This window comes from Ochotona curzoniae, unplaced genomic scaffold (assembly GCF_017591425.1).
Source record: "Ochotona curzoniae isolate NIBS_2020 unplaced genomic scaffold, NIBS_Ocur_1.0 contig_2321, whole genome shotgun sequence".
In the NCBI taxonomy this organism is placed as follows: Eukaryota; Metazoa; Chordata; class Mammalia; order Lagomorpha; family Ochotonidae; genus Ochotona; species Ochotona curzoniae.
In genome coordinates this window covers 13360531-13380767 of record NW_024465421.1, presented here as the reverse complement: position 1 = coordinate 13380767, position 20237 = coordinate 13360531, and the positions used below count along the sequence as shown (strand labels likewise).

Sequence of the window (20237 nt, the reverse complement as noted above, 5' to 3'; positions counted from 1 at the left end):
GGAGATACTAATAAATTTATCAGATATTTTGTAAGGACACTATGTTCTGATGACAGTACATTGTTGGCTTTCCTTGTCAAAGCTAAATACCTCCTACCTCATTCTAGGTTTCTATCTTCCTACCAGTGGAAAGATCTACATTAGTGGATATGACATCTCAAAGGACATGGTTCATGTCAGGAAAAGTTTGGGCTTGTGCCCGCAGTATGACCTGCTGTTTCCAAATATGACAGTATCTGAACATCTTGTTTTTTACTGTGCGGTGAGACAGATACATGTGTTCTTCTCTTCCATTCTTTTCACGTATTTTAGGTGGTGTGAGCAAGAGTCAACATTCTTACCTTTATTAAAAACGTCACTTAAAGTGTTGTTGTAGGATAAAGGGGAAAAAAGAAATGTCTTACCTCTAGATAGCTGTGTTAAGAGAAGTTCTGATGTGAGAATTTTCTAAGGATAAAATTGTAACTCCCATGTAAACTCTAACTGCTTTCTTTAGATAAAGGGAGTGCCTTCCAAGGGTCGTTCGGAAGAAATGAACAAAATGCTGGCTTCTTTTGGCCTGCTTCAGAAGCGTAATGAACTTTCTAAGTCACTCAGTGGAGGCATGAAGCGCAAGCTCTCTATTATGATTGCCCTTATAGGGGGCTCCAAGGTAAATGAATTATAATACGAGTCCCCGTCCGCATCAAACTTGCCCAACACAAGCAACCAGAGTCGACACAAGAAATTTCCCAAGTGGAAATCAGAGGGAATTCATGTCACTAATGTAGCTGATATGATGTTGCCATGGGTTTTGCAGTGTCCCTACCTCTAGTATAGTCTGGGATTTGTGTATTAGATTAAGTATGTGTGGTATGAAAAGGAAGTTATCCCATAAAGTAAAAGAATAGATTAAATATGTTTGAAATTTTTCTCTGATCTTTAGGTAGTGATACTTGATGAACCAACAACTGGCATGGATCCAGTCTCAAGGAGAAGCACATGGGATGTTCTCCAGCAGTATAAAAAGGGTCGAACCATGTTACTGACCACCCACTATATGGATGAAGCAGACACCCTGGGTGACCGCATAGCCATCATGGTCAAGGGGACTCTGCAGTGCTGTGGCTCGTCCATTTTTCTGAAGAAAAGATATGGTGCCTAACTTTTTCTAACATCATAATTTTAGTCTCTCTGCACATTCAGTAGATCCTTATGTCTTGTTGCATTAGGTCTAAACTATTTAAATTGGACTTTATGGTTCTTTTTTAATTTAAATACATGTTTATTGTTTGAAATGGGAAGAGAAAGATAGAATATCACCCTTCTGCTCTTTCTCTTCCCAAATACTTGCAAGAGTCTGGGCTGGACCATGCTGAAACCAGGAACAAAAGCTGGATTTCTCGTATGGGTGGCATTGATCCACGTATTTGAGATATCAATGCTTGTCTGATAAGATGCACATTAGTAGGAAACTAGAATCAGAAGTGGAGCTGAGACTTGAATCCAGGCACTCTGAACATTCCAAATGACATCCAACCATTGCACCAAATGCCAAATTTAGACACAGACCATCTCTTCAATAACTTCAGATATAACCGAATAAATAGATCCTAATATATCCTATAATAAATCCTAATATAAAATATTCTCTATTAACCCCACAGAAATCATATTGAATTTTCCCATATACTTTCTACTAAATTGTTAATTTGCCACAGGAATGGTTATGCCTTAAGAGATTTGCTAGATGGATTTGTAGCTTACATGGGAGAAAATTAATGATCAGATACGTCTAATTTTTTTTAAAAGAATTTTGTCTTTTGCGAAATGTGTATCAAATTTTTAGTGCAGTGTGCTAAGTGCTTTTTAAGGTATTTTTAATAAAATATTCCTGTGACAGCCAGATAATTATTATTTTTTGGGCAGGAAGTGAAAGAATAGTGGGAAAATAGAGTCTTTGGTGAATATAGAGTAAGTAAATAGAATTTATCAAAAATGAACTACATACAATTATACATAATGTTTTCTGAGTTTATATATCCGATATACAAAAATATTTTAGCAGGAGGCAAATGAGACATGAGAATTATTGATAAAGAAGACTTCATTTCACTAATCATTAGCTTGGCTATTTTGGTTCAGTCTTCCCAGATTTATTGAACAGCTTCTGTGAATGTGTATACTAGTTTTCAAGCTTCACATACATTATCTCATCTAATCTTTGGAACTTCGCAATTTTAAGGAGATAATGGGGCTTATATTTAAGCATATTTGCCACATGTAGTAAGTGACAAACTTGGACATCAAATTTGGGTTTTTATAGATTGCCTCTTATCTTCACTATTCTTTACTCTCTCCCAATGTGTTTTCATAGCAAGTTTGGTGTATGTCAGAAATAACTTGTGTATTGTCATGATCAGATATTATGATTTTCACATAATTGTATTGCTGCACTTTTTTATGTGACTGATCATGCCTTAGTTTTGATTATGTGAACATTACTATAAACACATGAGTAATGGGTTTTGCTCTGTGACATAGTGAATTAAATGAATTTTTTAGTTCCTTAGTGAGACCACCAACATATTTGCAATCCATAATTGATTGAAAATTGTTATGCAGCACTTGATTATATTTAATGAGAGGTAAAGAATGTAAATCTGGATAAGATATATTACAATGCTATTTAACAAATTGAAGTTTTGGTAGATTATAAAACTAGTACAACCCAGAAATTAGTGAGCTTAAGATAATTTGAAGTTCATTTTCTCTTAAATATAATCATAATTATTCTTAAAATTCTAACAGGTAAGAGCCAGTTGATCTTCTGATTGGAATAATTATGTATTTTTTAAGGATAGATTGCATTAAATATTTTTTTAATACAAAATTTAACTGAGAATGTCAGTAGCAACTTGAATGACTTTATCCACATACAACCCAAATGTGGAAGTCAAGCTTGGCCTAGAGATTCTGATTTTGCTGTTCAGTGTTTTTCCAACATTTTATGTGCTAATTGTATCCATTAACCTGAATATGAATTAATGAAAAAATGGCACAGTTCTGTATGTTACAAGCCCTGTTAACAGGGGTATCAACTCTTCTTTTCTTCAGTCATTATCAGTATCAATAGACGGTTGCATCTTGTTCTGTGACCAATTCAAGAGTGGTGCTGGGCATAATTCAGATCTCAATGACTCCCTATATTCGTACACAATTTCTAAAGTGAGGGTTCAAAAATTGAATGACTTTCTGTGTCAGAAGACGAGCATAGGGAAAATTTTTACTTTGCAGATTGTATAGGAACACTAAGGGCATACTTAATTTCAATAGCTTGTAAATGAGGGACAGTCCTTTTTTTTTTTTTTCCAAAATGGAATAATTATGTCTTCTTTATTGCATAGGTGACTGAGCCAGAGCAAATACCGAGGCAACTTTTTAAAAATTCTTTATTTTTCATGATACAGTTGTTTTAGGCTCAGGGTTTTCCCTTTTCTCCCTTCCCCACCTCTTTCCCCTCTATTGTAACAATAGCTTAGTCCCTCAAAACAACTTTTGATGCTTTTTGTTTTCATAATGAAGGCATTTTTAAGGCTCCATGATTTTTTTCCATCTTAAGGGATTTTTCTATGCTTGGGAGCTGCCTCACTTCATGTGGACTTTTTCCAATATTTTCTTTCAGTCATTTCCAACACTCCATCATTTAATATTACCCTTTTCTTGACAATTGCCTACTTTTCTCCTAAGTACTGACACTACAGTACACTATATGTCTTACTGATTACTGTATTTCCTAACTGAAATGTAGCTTTTTGGATAACTGCTATAGTCATAGGCTTTATTGGATATGTTGTATGTAAAATAGTACCTGGCTCATAGCAGATGTGCAATAAATACGTATTCAGTAAGTTAATGTGTCTTGCTGTCCTCCTAACTCACAGATTACAGTTTCACAGAAAAGGAGGCTAAATAACAGAAAGCTTGTCTACGGTTCTCTAAATTTGATTACGTAACATGTATTATTATTGTCCCTACACATGCTTATTTTTCCCAGTGTGAATGGTCTTTATTGATTACAACATGAGAGAGTGGGTATGTCAGCTTCTACTCTTGGGTGGTATCTTCAGGAGTAGGCCACCCCACCCACCAGAAAAACCATCACTGAATTTTTTTTAAAGATTTATTTATTTTTATTGGAAAGGCAGATATACAGAGAGGAGGAGAGACAGAGAGGAAGATCTCCTGTCTGATGATTCACTCCCCAAGTGGCCACAATGGCTGGGGAGCTTCACTAATCCAAAGCCAGGAGCCAGGATCCTCTTTCAGGTCTCCAACGTGGGTGCAGGGTCCCAAGGCTTTGGACTGTCCTCGACTGCTTTCCCAGGCCACAGTCAGGGAACCGGATAGTAAGTGAGGTTGCTTGGATTAGAACCAGCCTGCATATGGGATCTTGGTGCGTTTAAGGTGAGGACTTTGGTCGCGCCAGACCCCATCACTGAATTTTTAGAGCAGCATTTGTAAGTTCTGGGAATGTACCTCCTTCAAGTCACAGGCTTATGACACAGCATGTTTATCTAACCTGTGTATCTGGAGACCTCAAAACGTGAGCTCTAAGCATGGTTTTCGAAGTAAGAAATTCAGAATTGCTTAATTTGTTCTTCTGGATGGATTTTTTTTTCAGGTGTGGGATACCATTTAGTCATAGTGAAGAATCCCAACTGTGATGTTGAAAGAATCTCTGTCTTGATTTTTGATTATGTACCAACTGCCGCTTTAGAGAACGATGTTGCAGCTGAATTATCATTTCTGTTACCGAAAGAGTATACGTACAGGTATGGATGTAGAAAATGCCAGACGAAAGATGTAAGGTCAGCAGAAATTACATTTCCAGGTTTCATTGGGCTCAACAAATAAATTACCTCTGTTAGCCTATAAATAGTCAGAATATTTACTTCCTTAATATGTTATTAATTGATTTAGAATTGTTTAAAAATGTATTAATGTATAAATTATGTAGATGGCAAAAGTATAGTTACAGAACATTGAGGACTGTGCCTGTTTTCATACATCTTCGAGTTATTTTCCAGTACCTTATTTCAACTTGCAGGATTTTCTTGAGCATTTTTTTTTTTTGATAGGCTTGGCAGCTTTTGCTGATCTTGAAATGTCTTATACCAGCTCCTGACCCCTTATTTTGAAGGATAGTTGGGTGACTTTTTTTTCCCCCTTTGAATGTATCAGTCCACTGCTTCTGGGTTCCAGAGTTTTTTCTAAGAAATCTGTTCATATGATTCAGAATCCTATTATATGTGATGAGTTGCTCCTCTCTTTCTGCCTTCAAGATTTTCTCTTCGTCTTTGTTTCTTGAAAGCTTGATTAAGTGTCTGTGTGAACCTCTGAGTTCTTCGTTTGAGTTCATAGAATTTCTTACATTCTTCACCTTGGGACGGGTGAGGGAGGAGTGACTGCTAGAAGCAGAGTCTGCAGGAGAAGGCGTCTGCCTTGAATTTCCCCAAGAGCCTTGATAAGTCTAATACTCCATTTTCTTGGGGGTTCAGTAGCTTTTCACCTGACTGAGGATTTCTCACGAAGAGAATTTATTCATGAATAGTTACTGAATAAATATTTTCAAGGGAATGGGAGGCTCCGGGTATCCTGTCCTGCTGTCTTGCTGAACATTTTCCTGTCATATTTTTACACTTAGGAGGCTACACATCTTTGTAACTACAATAAAGTAGTAGAACAGTCACAGGTATTCATTTACTACAATTAGTGAAAATTTATAGTGTTAAGATATTTATGTATAAGAATGTTTATGGCATCCTTATTTTTTATAACATAAATTACATAATTATGGCATCATTTATAATGTTCATGTTGTTTAAAAATATTTTTAGCTATAGTTTTTAGGAATCTTATCATTAAATATTATTTCTGAGTTAAAGTAATAAATATGTTAATAAGCAAATACGTTGCTTTGAAAACAAACATGGGAATTGCCTATAAATATAGAGAAAATTTTTCAAAATCACTGATATTAAAGGGATGGCAAAGTTATAAATTTCTGGGACAGTAACCACATATGATTTTATGAAACTGTGATTTCTGAAAGATGTGTTAATTTATTTGAAAGGCTGACAAGCTGGTTCAGTCACCAGATGACCAGGTTAGCCAGGGGTGAGCCTGGCTGAATCTAAGAGCCTAGAAATCTATCCGGGTCTCCCATGTAGATGGCATGGGTCCAAGTACTCAGGCTTTCTTCCACTGCTTTCCCAGACCATTTTCAGGGAGTTGGATTGGAGGTGGAGCAACTGGGACATGAACTAGCACCTATATGGGATATCAAGGTGACAGGCACTGGATTTATCCATTCTGTCACCAAACCATGCCTGAAAAGTTACTTCTACATAGGTTTATCAGATAACAAGAAGCTGTGTGCTGGGTTTTTTCCTTCATGTTTCACATCTGTAACAGGGGCATGAAAAGTACAACTCAGGAGAAATTAATTGGAAACAAAAAGTATAAATACGAAAATAATCTACTTTGCTTCTAACCCTCTTTCCTTCTCTCCCTGTTCATTTAGATTTGAAGACATGTTTGCTGAGCTGGAAGAACGCCAGGAAGAGCTGGGCATCGCAGCATTTGGTGTCTCTATGACTACCTTAGAAGAAGTTTTCTTTGCGTAAGTGATAATGCATGAGGATGGCAAAACAAAACCAAACAAAAACAACCTGTTCTTTCAATATCATCTCTCTTTTGGAAAGCAGTCCTCACACTGCGTAAGGCTGGGATTCATGAAGAAATCATGACTTGGCTGGGTTTGTTACTCAGTGAACACCAGAGGCATTTGCTGATGTACCTTATTCATAACCCTGATGCCATGATGCTGCTCTGCATTGGAGGACTTGAGTGAGAGCAGCAGATGCGAGATTAGGGACACAGGTTATTCTGTGTTAACCCTGAGAATACTGAGTAGCACAAAGCCACTGACACCACATATTGAACTCCCAGGACAGGAGACTAATAGGCAAGAACACTGCATATGCAACTTCTCGGCTTAGATACAGGTGCCTGTGTCATTCAAGACTATAGGAGATGATAATAAAAAAATCTTATTTCAAATCTTATCATTGGACTATCACTTACTTAACTTGCATATGGTTTATATTCTAAGATAACCCTGCACTATGTGTAAATTCAAAGACAAAGTATCCAGGGATTCAGGATACATCTAAGGGGTGACATATTATCTGGGTCTAGACTTCATTCCCTCAGTCTTACAATCTGGTCAGTTTTGGTGCCTACCTAGAGTGATCCTCAAGCTACCAAAGTAAGTCTACGTATGTGCAAAGATACTCTCAAAAGTTCATGCGAGTGGAATGAAAAGCTAGATTGTTGGTAAACAAACAAACAAACAAACAAACTTTGAAATCCATACAGCTGGTCTCGTGTAGTGGGTCAAGCCATTAACTGTGACCTCAACATCCCATATTGGCACTGATTTGTGTCCCAGCTGCTGCACTTGGGAAACGTGGTGGGAGATGGCTCAGATGTTTGGGAGACCTAGCTGAAGCTCCTGGCTGCTGCCTTGAGCCTGGTCCAGTCCCTACTGTTCTGGCCAACTGTTTTTCCTGTCAATTTATGGCAATCTTTAATGGACTGAATTTTAGGAAGCAGTGTTTTGACTAAAATTTATTTGCTGCGTGTATATGTGTATTTTGTTTGTGTAGGGTCAGTGAAAAGGCAGAGGGAAAGGAGAGTCTTCAAAACAGATACCGTAACCAGAATATGAATGCACCCAGAAACATTCGGAGTACACGTCGTAGCACCTTGCGTCGGTCTATTACCTCCATGAAACTCAATAGTGGGGTAAGCATTTTTGCCAAGAATTTGATGCTAATTTGTATTTGTATTTGTTTGGACTCGAAGAGGTACATTTTGCTTTAGTGCTCCAACTTAAAGGAGATTGGGAGTTTGTAAAGCAATTTAATTTTCTGACTTAAATCTGAGATATTTTAGGTAAAGATCAGATTGTACTCTGATCATTGTTACTCCTGGTAGCTGCTTTTCTTTGTTTTTGAAATTGTTACTTTATTCAGAGTTTGAGAAAGGGTGCTGATAAAAGTCATTACTTTCACTTGCATGCATGAAAGACATTTAAAATTATACATTTGAATGTACTGTTTCTGTCTGCTTTTTTCAAACTGCTTTGTTACTTTGTTCCCATGAAAAACTTTGTTAGCTTGTCTAGCATCTCTTTGGTTGTTTTAATTCCTCTTCTCTGTGATTTTTCCCTAATGTTTCTGACTGGGGCTTTACAGAGCAGGGCATTTACTTCTCCAAGCTGTTTATAAGCAAGCCCCGAGGGACTTACACACCAGTTGTGAGGCAGAGTGGGTGGAACTAGAGCGTAGAATTTTGGGTCAGATAGAGCTGGAATTCCTGCTCTTTCATGTAAAAGCAATTTGTGTTTGGCCAGTTCACATAACGTATACGTGCTTCAGCTTCATTCTGTGAAATTGTTTGATGCCAGTGTAATGTAGGCTGTGTGTTGTTTATCTGAGAAACGTTTCCTTCTCTCCTTTTTGCACATTCCCGCTGCCCTGTCACTTTCCCCCGTTTCTTCCTCTTGACACAGGAATGCAGATGGGGCAGACTAGCCTAAAGGTTGTTGATTCCTAGATTAGTAATAAATTTTAGAAGTATGTTTAATAACTGGTTTTCCAAAAGCCAGGAAATACTTCCTCCTCAATAAAGATAATATGAGAAAAAAAATTTTCTCCTTCTCTTTTAAAGATTTATTTATTTTTATTGAAAAGACAGATCAGACTTAAGGAGAGAAGGAGACAGAGAGAAAGATCTTTCATCCTCTGGCTCACTTCCGAAGTGGCCACAACCGCCAGAGCTCAGCCAATCTGAAGCCAGGAGCCAGAAGCTTCCTCTGGGTGCTCCACGTGTGTACAGGGTCTCAAGGCTTTGGGCCATCCTCTACTGCTTTCCTAGACCACAAGCACGGAGCTGGAATTTAAGTGGAGCAGCCAGGACATGATCCGGCGCCCATATGGGACCCCAGCACTTCCAAAGCGAGGATTTAGCTACTGAGCCATTGCACCAGGTCCAATTCTCCTTCTAAACTTTGTCTTATTTCTAATATTGATCAATAATTAGAGGTGTTTTCTCATTATGATTTATGGGGAATTGAAAATAGGATGAACATATTTTTAAAGCAATGATTTTCTTGTTAATCTACATACATATTTTAGGTTATTAATTGTACCCGTTTTTTGGGGGTGGGGTGAACACTTCACCAGTTTGCATGTCATCCTTGTGCAGGGGCCATGTTAATATTCTCTGAATCATTCCAATTTTAGTATGCGTGCTGCTGAAGCAAGCACTGGACTCACTTTTAAATTTAGACATCACAGCAAAAATATTGTGTTTTAAAAATAAATTCGTTTTCTATTCTCTGATTTTCCACAGTCCTACAAATCACATATGTTAAAGTCTGGTAATGTAAATATATATTCATATGCATACTTTCTGTGTATATTTCCTTTATGAAATGGAGGTAGGACTGAAAGGTAATTATTTTGTACCAATAGAGAGGAGTGTGATATTATTCTTCACAGAAATGCTAAAAGTATGTTGATGGTAAAAAAAAAAAAATCATTTTATGTTGGGGGAGTTCATTATAGTTAGATTTGGAAGGCTTGCATTATTCCTTTCAAGCAACGCATTACAGATAAAACAAATTTTGTTTATTACTTATTCTACTAGCAGGCTACATTCTGTTCAAGGTTGTATTTTTAAAAATATATCAAACTTATCATAAGATTCAAAACATTCATGTCAATGGATATTATTAAATTCTGTGACCATTGTAATGCTATGTTTCTGTCTTTTCAGTGGAACCATTTCCTCCAGCAGTGCCATGCTATGATCTTAAAGAGGGCATTGTACAATTGGCGCAACTGGAAGGTGCTGCTGCTCCAGTTGGTGGGGCTTCTTGGTGCCATTTATTTTCAAATGAGTGGTGTGGCCTTTGCAAGGCAGCAAGAGCCTGCCCTGAAAATGGATTTGGAACAATATGGTCAAACCATCGTGCCTTACTCAGTTAATTTCAACAATGTGTTTGTTCAGAATTTTATCAAAATCCTTGAAGAAACATTGAAAGCTAAGAAACAAAAGTTGAAGGAAGTAAAAGGTAGGTTTTTTTTTAAAGGAAAACTAATCTAGCAGATGACTTGCTTATGTCACTTTCAAAGAAGATCCATAACTGGAATATTAAGCCAGCTGATTTTTTTTCTTGATAGTACCAACTTCATAAAGGCAGCTCAGTCAGCCATCCTTCAGGGCTGCTGACTGTAAAGGTTGATGATTAATGAATTTGAATGAAGATTATCTTCCAGAAATCAAAAGTAACCAATTTATTTTGTTGTAAGATTTAACATTGAATTTTCATAGAAATCCAGGCACACCACCACCCAAGTTTCTGAGATTGGTCCTATCTAAAGCATACAGGTCTGAAGGCTTTATGGCTACTCAAATTATACATTTTAAACACAATAATCATACATATTTAGCATATGCTTCTGGTAGGAACTTTATTTAAAGATTCACTTTATGTTTATTTCTAAGCAGAATTACAGAGAAGAGACAGCAAGAAAGATCTTCCATCTGTTGATTTACTCTCCAAATGGATGCAGCAGCCAGAGCTGGGCTGATCTGAAACCAGGAGTCAAAAGTTCCTTCTGAATCTCCCACATTGTTCAGAGTTCAACAGACATGAACCACCTTCTGCTGTTGCTTTCCCAGGCCATAGCAAGAAGCCGGATCAGAAGTAGAGCAGCCAGGACTCGAACTGGCACCTGTATGTGTTGCTGGCATTGCAGGTGGAATGTTAACTTGCTATGCCACTGTACCAGTCTTGACTATCTAGTTGCTGCTGTCCCCTCTCTCTGCCACTCTACTTTTCAAATAAATGAACCTTTCATTTAAATGTCACAAACAGGAGCCAGTACTATGGAGCCTCAGGCTAATCCATCCTATGATACTGGCATCCCATGTTGGTAATATCTTGTGTCCTGGCTGCTCTGCTTCCGATCCAGCTCTCTGCTTATGACCTGGGAAATCAGAGAGGATGACCAAAGTACGTTAGCCTCAGCACCCTCATGGGAGACTCAGAGGAAGTGCCTGGTTCCTAGCTTTGGATCAGCTCAGCTACAACCATTGAAACCATTTGGGGAGTAAACTACCGAATGGAAGATCTCTCTCCTTCCTTTCTCTGTAAAATCTGCCTTTCAAGTAAAAATAAAATAAATCTTTTTTAAAAAGTCACAAATAATAATTATTTTTTATCTTTTTTGTTCCCTCTTGTGCCTTCTTCTGTTACTCACCAATTAAAAATGGAGTAGTAATTCTTCATTTATGACCAAAACTATCAGAGCTCAGGTCATTTCCCAGCCCTAACAGAGTGTGAGGCTGCCTTCTCTGCCTTTCTCATTCTGGATGTTGAATTTCTGTATTGTAGCTGCTTGGATAGACTTCAGACTGTTATCTCCTCATTTTCATGAAACATTTCACAAAATTATTAACATGTTTGTTTATTTGTTTGTTTGTTTAAATGTGTAGCATCATGGAGAGAAGGAGAGACAGATAACTGGCTTGTCCCTTAAATAGCCACTATAGCCAGGGCTGGCCAAGTGAAAACCAGGAACCTGGAACTCCCAGTTGGGTCTCCCACATGGGTGGTGGAAATCCAAGTATTTCTAACTTCTGCTGCCTTCCCAGTCATTAGTAGGGCATGCTGCTGTCTTAATAGTTGCTTATCTTGTTGTGCCACAACTCTGACCCTTTGTAAAACTTTTGAAAACTCTTGGTACAGGCCAATGTGGTGGCATGCATGTTAAGCTTCCACCTGCAAAGCTGGCATCTCATATGGGTTTGAGTTCTGGCTGCTCCACACCCCATTCAACTCCCTGCTGATGTGTCTGAGAGCTCAATCCAAGGATGAGCTCAATTCCTTGGACCTCTGCATCTACATTGGAGACCCGTAATATGAAGCTCCTGGCTCGTGGGTTCAGCCTAGCCCAAGACCAGCTGTTGCAGCCACTTGTGGGGAGTAAACAAGTAGATGAAAGATCTCTATCTCTTGCCCTTCCTCTCTGTAACTCTGCCTTTAAAATAATAAAACAAGTCTTTAAAACAAAGCTCTTGTTGCATTGCTAGCTTATTGATTCCTTCAGCTTGTGTGGGTTATTCCTGTCAGTGAAATTGAGCTAATGGATGTGGTAACTGTGTATGTCAGCAATGAGTTTTTAAGGTGAATACCCAAGATAGATCAGGGAAATTGAGACATTGGAAAAAGGAAAACTATGCCAGCCAGGTATGAGTTGAGGGGATTCCTGTCTCTAAAGTACATAGTTATCCACATTATACACCAAGTTCACGAAATGTTATTTTGTTTTCTCATTCCAGGTGACCTTTTGGAATACTTGTCAAAAGATCAACAGTGCACATACTCATGCATTGTTGCATATTCCGTGGAAGTTGTTGGATTCAGAACCACCATCACCTTTTGGTTCAACAATGAGGCATTCCACTCACCCTCATTGTCCCTGGCGCTATTAGACGATACTATTTTTAAGTCACTTTCTGGTTCTTCTGCTTCCATTACAGTCTCCAACAAACCTCAGCCTCGGGGTACCAGTAATACACCCAGAGATAGGTACGTACATATATATACATATATGTTTTATTAGTATTTACTTTTTGCCTTACATATATACTTCCATATTTGACTATGTTCTTAAGTAAAAGTTACTGTTAGTCTTCTTCCATTTTATTGTTTTACCAACGTGCCCCCTTTGTTCATTCTTTTGCAGAAGAACATCAGGAATCCAGATAGCCCTTAATTTGTTTTTTGGTATGAGTATTTTGGTCAGCGGTTTTTGCCTCCTGACAGTGAATGAGAGAATCAGTAAAGCAAAGCACATCCAGTTTTTGAGTGGTGTCTATGTGTTTATTTTCTGGTTTTCTTCTCTGATGTGGGATTTTATCATCCTCTTTCTAGCTTGCTGTTTACTGCTGGTGAGTGCTGGGTCAAGTGACTTGAGGGTTCAAGTCTTCTATACACCATAGAAAATTTTAAGTTAGCTAATATTAACCTTAATCTGAATCTCTATAAAGAAAGATCAACATACTTTTGGCACATTTTGCCAGAGACTACAATGTGGAATATGTCTCTTAATGAATAATTTCTCCTTTACATTCCTTTCCTTAAAAAAAGTACATATATATATAGTATGTTGAAACAGAATTGAGCTGGTTTTTGATGTGCTTACCCTGTCCCCCAATACAAACTGACCCTAAAGCTGCTATGATATGGAAGGATATAACCCATTATCAGACATAGCATACTAAAAAGACAAATTTTTTTCATGACCCCATTGTTTCCTTATTATTTGCCATTTTACATTGTTATGAAGAAATAATTCATATGCTATTTTTAGTTTTCATCTACAAACAATACATGAGAATGTTATAATCAAGAATTTTTAATTTTGTGCCACAGACGATTTAAATTCTCTCTTTATTGCCAACCCTGCCATTGCTTCTTGGCCTTTTGGCTAAGATCAAGTGTATTGCCAACTCTGCCTTTCTCTTTCTCTCTCTCTCTATCTCTCTATCTCTCTCTCTCAACATGTGTGTATGTGTGTAGGAAGGACTTCTTTTGGGGAAAGAAGATAGTAAACTAATGAAAAGATAATGAACAGATGCTTAATACATATACAACAGTAAGCAAAGTCCTAAAAGAATTTTTTTACATATCTATGTTTCCTATTTTCTTCTTTCCACATCTGACATCTTCTTTTACAAGTGCCTGCCCCTATCCTATGGAAAGGATAATTGAGACAGTGCTATAAAAGTTAAAGCACGTGAAATGAAATGTTAAGTCTGGAGCCTAATTATACCAGATCGCATGGTCATTAGAACTTACCACAGGGTTGTAGGGTTAGATGGTTGCAACTTTTGATTTAGAGAGAAAGCTAGGATCTAGCAAACTAGAGCAGAACGAAGGGATTAGAGAGTGGAAGTGGTAAGGAGTGCAGTGCATGTCCAGAAAAGTGAGTGTGTCATGATATTCTTTTTCCCTCTGCAGAAAGAAGCTCAATGCTGTTACATTTTTAGTTACAGGACGTACACCTAGCAATGCAAGAACAAGTCACTAAGTACAACTCTCATTTGTTGATTTCTCTGTGTCAGTCATTGTCACTGAAGTTATGTGGAAGCTTGTTGTGGTTTTTATTTGCATTTCTCTGATACCTGGAGAACCTGAGCATTTTTTTTTTCATGTTGTCTATTGGCTGTTTAAATTTCATCGTCCATTCCATTAGTTGTCTCTTTGCTTTGTTTATTGACCATTCCCTTTGTAGTACAGAGGCTTTTTTGGCTTGATATAGTCCCATTTGCTTATTTCTTGCTTTAATTACCTGCGCTTGTGAGATCTTTTCAAAGAAATATGTGTTTATGCCTACATCTTGCAGCCCCATTTGTTGAAAAGACTGCCCTTTCTCCCTGTGTTGATTTTGATTCACTTGCCAAAAATTAGTTGGCTGTAGAGACCATCCTCTGCTGCTTTCCCTTTCATAAGCAAGGAGCTAGATTGAAAGGGAAGCGGCTGAGACATGAACCTGCACTCAAATGGGTTGCTGGTGCCGTAGGCAGAGGATTAGCTTGCCACACCACTACACGGACCCCTTGTTTTTTCCAAGATTCATTTGTTTGAATGTCAGTGTTAGAGGGAGAGAGAGAGAGAAATCTCCCCATCTGGCAGTCCGCCTTTAGCAGGGAGTTGTTTTTGTGGTGAAGCAGCCAGTGAACCTGTGCCAACAGGAGAGCTCAGCATTGCACACCAACCCCAGAGCTCAGGCACTTGAGTCAGCACTGCTGCCTCCCAAAATGCCCATGAGCAGGAACCTGGAACTGGAGCCAGGACTCAGACCCGGGCACTTTGATAGGAAACGCAGTCACCCCAAGCAGCATCTTACCAACTGCACCAAGCTATCCTCACTTTGGTCTATTATTCCATTCTCGGTATTTGTTTTGCCATTTCTTTTACTTTCAGTTGTCTTGGTTCTCATACTTAAAAGAATCTCTTGTAAGTAGTAAGATTTTGTGTTAGATTTTTTTTCCCCACACAGATGATATAGCTTAGAATGAGAGTGACATAAGTATTTGTACTATCACCTTACTCTTTTTCTATTGGAATTACCCATTTTCTCCTGTTTCATTGTTAGTAATTGCTTTCATATCTCTCTTGAAGATGACCTGGGCATTTAGTTAATTGCTATTAGCTTTACATTGCTTTTCAACTTCCCTGAACTTCCCTGTTGAGCCAGAAGAAGCTCATTTTTTAAATTGCTTCTTTCTCACATTTTACATTGCTATGATCAAGCATTTTTCAATTTCACATACTTATTTTTAATGAATGAATGTTTCTTTTACAGGTAATGTTTACATCGTTGTTTTTTTTTTTTCTATTCCTTCTCATTCTTCCTGGCAATTTTTATTTTGGATCACTTTTTATTTCTTTTCTTGAATGGGCTGATTTTTTGCTTGTTTCTTTGCGTGACTTGTGATTTGGTGTTAATGCTGAAAATATCCACCCCTCTCAGTCTTTGAGGACAACTAGCTGTGTGTCAGATCTGTTCTCCTTGAAACTCGGTTTCATCCTATCCCATCAAATGTACACACGACCATCTCTCTTCTGAGCATGTTCCTGGCCTTGACTTGTGGTTGGTTTTCTTGGTTACTTTATAGTCATAAGTGCTTTAGAATGCTTCTACCTAAATTATGCTGATTCCTTTCTTACTTTTCCCACTACCATTGAAAACAATAGCTCTTTTCTCTGAACCTTGCTGCCTACTTCAGAGTGATCCTCCTACATAACCATTTGATAGCATATGTTGAACAACCCTGGAATAGTTGGAGAAGATATCATTGACAATTAGTAAAACATTTTTGGAAATTTATTTTTCTCCGGAGCTCTTTAAGATTCATCTTTTTCTTACCCAAATCTCCTGTAACTTTGGGTTTCCTTGTGTGCTTCCTTGTGGCTGAGATGGGAAAAAAGAGGAGTGAAAATATATATATATATATATAATAAAATATATATTAAAATACATAATAAATATAATATACAATGAAAAAATATTATATATATAATGCCAAAGGCAGAATTTAAAATTAGAAAGGAGCAAAAGGCAAGTGTGGCCTGCAGCTCAGAAGGAGAATTTCTTTTTCCCATGATATGGTTTTTTAGATATAGGGATTTCCACCTCCATCTCCCTTTTCTCTCCCCCCATCCTCCTCTCTCCCCACTATTTCATCCATAGTATTACATAAAAGTTTTCCTACTCGGTTATTTGAGCCCTAGAGATATTGTGAGTTGACTTATTTGCCGTTCAGAGGAGAGAATGCACTTTGGTCTTTTCTAGGAAGAACACAAAACGAAAAATAGTTAGAAATGCAATTAGAGTGATTCTGCTTATTGGTAAGGAAGAAAGTCTAAAGGAGGGGTCAGTATTGTGGCTTAGTGGGTAAAGCTGCTTTTTGCGACACTGGCATCCCACATGGCTGCCCGGTCTTTTCCCAGCTGCTCAGTTCTTATCTTACTCCCTGCTGGTGGCTGTGCCTGGGTCCCTGCCACCCATGTTGAGACCTGGATGTAGCTACTGGCTTTTCTTGGCTTAGCCTTAGCAGTGGTGGCCATCTAGGGAGTAAACCAATGAGTGGAAGATCTCCTCTCTCTTTCTTTCTTTCTTTTTTTTTTTTTTTAAGATTTTATTTTATTTTTATTGGAAAGGTGGATATACAGAGAGGAAAATCTTCCGTCCAATGACTCACTCCCCAGGCGGTCACAACGGCTGGAGCTGAGCCAATCCGAAGCCAGGAGCCTCTTCCGGGTCTCCCACGCGGGTGCTGGGTCCCAAAGCTTTGGGCCGTCCTTGACTGCTTTCCCAGGCCACAAGCAGGGAGCTGGATGGGAAGCGAGGCTGCTGGGATAGAACTGGCACCCATATGGGATCCCGGGCCGTGCAAGGCGAGGACCTTAACCACTGCACCATTGCGCCGGGCCCCCTCTCTCTTCTTTCTCTCCCTCTCTCTCTCTCTCTTTCTCTGTAACTCTGACTTTCAAATAAATTATCTTTTTAAAGAAGTGTATGTACCTCTCATAAGTACATATTTTCATCAATGAATAATTCTGTGTGATAATACATAATCTATATTTAAAATAAGTTTTTTCCTTCTGTAAATTTGAAAACTTGAGTTGTTAGATGTTGTGTAGTTTGATTCACCGATTTTGTGTATTCTGTGTCTTAGGTGGTGTTCTTACTCGCTGAGCTGGACTTATTGATCAAGAACTTCCGCTATCTGGACACACTGTTTATCTTTACAATTTTTGCTTGGTCTGTTATTCCCTTCTTATACCTAACATGCTTCTTGTTCAATAGTAGCACCAGTGCCTACATGAAGCTCTTCGTATTCAACCAATGCATAGGATTTTTTGGTGTGGTTATGGATTTTGTGCTAAGCAACATGCAGGGTAAGGGTTCGCTGTGATGTGCCTCTCAGTACTGCTCCTGACTCTAAGTTACACACAATTACACTAACTGATGTTTCAACATTTCATGGACAAGTTAAACATTATTCCAGTTGATATTCCAGACATCTCACATTTTGAGGGGAGGGCCATACACAAATTTACTTTTAAGCAAGTTTTATCCCACCCCTCCTCAAATGTATACTCAAGGACTGATTCCTGTGGAAAGAAGATGTCAACTATTTAAGAAACCCTTTAAGTCCTTTCAATGACATTTTGTATTTCCTGACATTCAATTATTATATAAATTGACTTCAATATTTATAGAAACTTCATGTAAGAGTATTTATTTCTCTGAATATTTATCATCGTATCATTGACAAAATATTTCTCTCCCACTGTTGAATTGGTGACTAAATTTCATAGCATAACTTTACTTCATTATTGACCACACTGAATAAGAAATGTGTGAAATAATCAGTGTTGGTTTCCTGTGCGTATTAGGTGAGGGGAAGCCAGCTTAAATGAACATCAACTTCCCTAAAATTATTTTCTAAAGCTCTGTCAGCACAAAAGGGTATTAAGATAGAAAAGACAGGTAAAAATTTTTTTTTTTTTTTTTTGGCAAGGCCTTAGAGTTTTTGAGAGGATGGTATTGTGGTGCTTTGTATTTTTCTCAGTCTAACATGGTTAACTTGGGAATATTCTGGGTTTTTCTTCTTTTTGAGGCAAGTCATACCATATAAAGCATACTACGCTATCTTCTCAATCACAGGTGTAAACACTGCTATAAAAAGTGTCATACTTAATACACTCCTGCTGGTGCCCTTTTATAACCTTGGGATGAGCATTTGCAAATATTATGATTTTCAAGAAGAAAAAGCATTGTGTTCCTCCTCAGCAAACGTTCCTACCACTGCCCCGTGTGAAGAATGTGAGTATTTGGGGCTTTCCAAAGCCCATCAGAGAGACAGTAACGGTCAGTTACTAAGCACATGTGAGCAATCCACATGCAATATTGTGAATCTTTGAAATAATGCATCATCATAGTTATGTTTGTTTTGAGGAAAATCTTATACGAATATAAATAACTTGGCTTATGTCACACAACTTCTACAAAATACAGCTAAAACTTATGTGGCACTGAATACCTAGGGCATGTATATAATTGCGGTCTGTTAATATTTGTGTTTCTGCCATACTTCTCTTCCAGAACACTAGTTTTTGGGTGGAAGGTGCCAGTTGAATATTAAATTTCACATTATCTTTTGTGGAATCAGCACAATAGTAGACACACAAATGTTTAATTAAGTGTTGGTGTGGGGCATTTAAACAGGAAAAAAAGAAAATAAGGCAAGAATAAAAGTGATAATTCAGCAAAGAAAAATATTTAACATCCATTTTCATCTCAGGATCCCTAATGGTGGCCTTATAATAATTATTACTTTGTATAAAAGAAAGTGGGAAGGAAGGCACACATTGAAAGCACAAGCCAGGTCTAGCATGACAGAGTAGCTGACAAGTTCATGGGTAAGTTGAACGGAAAATGTAATTATGCCAATAACCTTAAATGGATGGCTTCAGGGGGAAAGAATGAGAAAGCAGTATTCCAAAATGTTACAAAATCTAGTAAAATGATAAAGTCATGGGAAGAGAAACAGAGGAAGAGCGCTCCCATCTGCTGCTTCATTCCTCATGTGCTCACAACAGCCAGTCAGGCCAAGCCAAATCATAGAATCAGGAACCCAGTTCTGATCTTCCACTGCCTCTGCAGGGTCCACAGTAGCAGAAGCCACAGTCAGAACCCACCTCTGGGTGTCACACCCAGGAGGTCCGATTTAGAGATGCCGACATGTGGAAAGGCAGAGTTACAGAGAGAGAAACTGAGATTAAGAATCTCAGTAAAAAAATGTGGACAGCAATGTTTACATCCAGTAATGATGTCTTTTTAAAGTAAACAAGCGTACCAATTAAATTCTTCTGTGCAGCAAGCAATTCAGAAAGTGTAATCTTTTTGCTTGTTTCTTTTTGTTTCGTTTTATTTTTTCCCGTTTCTTTATTATTTTATGGCTCAGTTCCATAGGCTCTCCCCCCTCCCAATCTCTCTCTCACTCTCTCCCTGTCTCCTTTCTCTTTCCTCCTCTTGCTTTTCTCTCGCCCTTCTTTCTCTCCCTCCTTCCCCTCCATTCCTCCTCCTCCTTCCTCTTCTCTCTCAACTTCTCCCTCTCCAATAAATAATTCATTTTATTGAGGCAGAATTTGCATGCCATAAATGAGAAAATGCTGTTACATCTAAGTGATCACTTCACTCATTCAAATTTTATGTTTGAAGTTTCTCGAATAAATGAAAACGTTTTTATAAAAGTACAATCAACATGAAATGTGGTGGGTGCCCTGGATTTTCTCTTTGTCTCATGTACATTAGGATACCAGCAAAGCATTTAGCCAACAACCGTTCTACTCCTGCCAAATGCAAGAGGCAAAATCGTGTTTCTACCCCTCCTACCCTTGCCGGCAAAGACAGAGGGAAAGCCTAGATCTGCACTCACTGCCAGGGTTGTGTTCCAGGAAGCCCGATGGACTGGTGGGAGTTGCACTACCTAGTGGTGATGAGGCAGTGCCGCAGCAACCACAAAGTCAGTCCTGGAGG

The 20237-nt window shown here is 38.2% G+C and overlaps 1 protein-coding gene and 1 non-coding gene across 2 annotated transcripts in view; one reads left to right on the top strand and one right to left on the bottom strand.

Moving 5' to 3' along the window:
* LOC121151870 (phospholipid-transporting ATPase ABCA3-like) overlaps positions 1-20237 on the top strand; it is a 55992-nt gene that overhangs the window by 25020 nt on the left and 10735 nt on the right. Inside the window, exons 12-22 of the mRNA XM_040973722.1 lie at positions 108-262; positions 497-652; positions 926-1136; positions 4664-4814; positions 6566-6664; positions 7713-7851; positions 9889-10186; positions 12460-12709; positions 12867-13071; positions 17368-17590; positions 18363-18525. Of these exons, the coding sequence (XP_040829656.1) occupies positions 108-262; positions 497-652; positions 926-1136; positions 4664-4814; positions 6566-6664; positions 7713-7851; positions 9889-10186; positions 12460-12709; positions 12867-13071; positions 17368-17590; positions 18363-18525 (2050 nt within the window). The remainder of the gene's footprint in view (positions 1-107; positions 263-496; positions 653-925; positions 1137-4663; positions 4815-6565; positions 6665-7712; positions 7852-9888; positions 10187-12459; positions 12710-12866; positions 13072-17367; positions 17591-18362; positions 18526-20237) is intronic.
* Positions 9271-9377, bottom strand: LOC121152093. Its single transcript, XR_005883227.1, has one exon. It is a non-coding gene; the product is annotated as a U6 spliceosomal RNA (small nuclear RNA).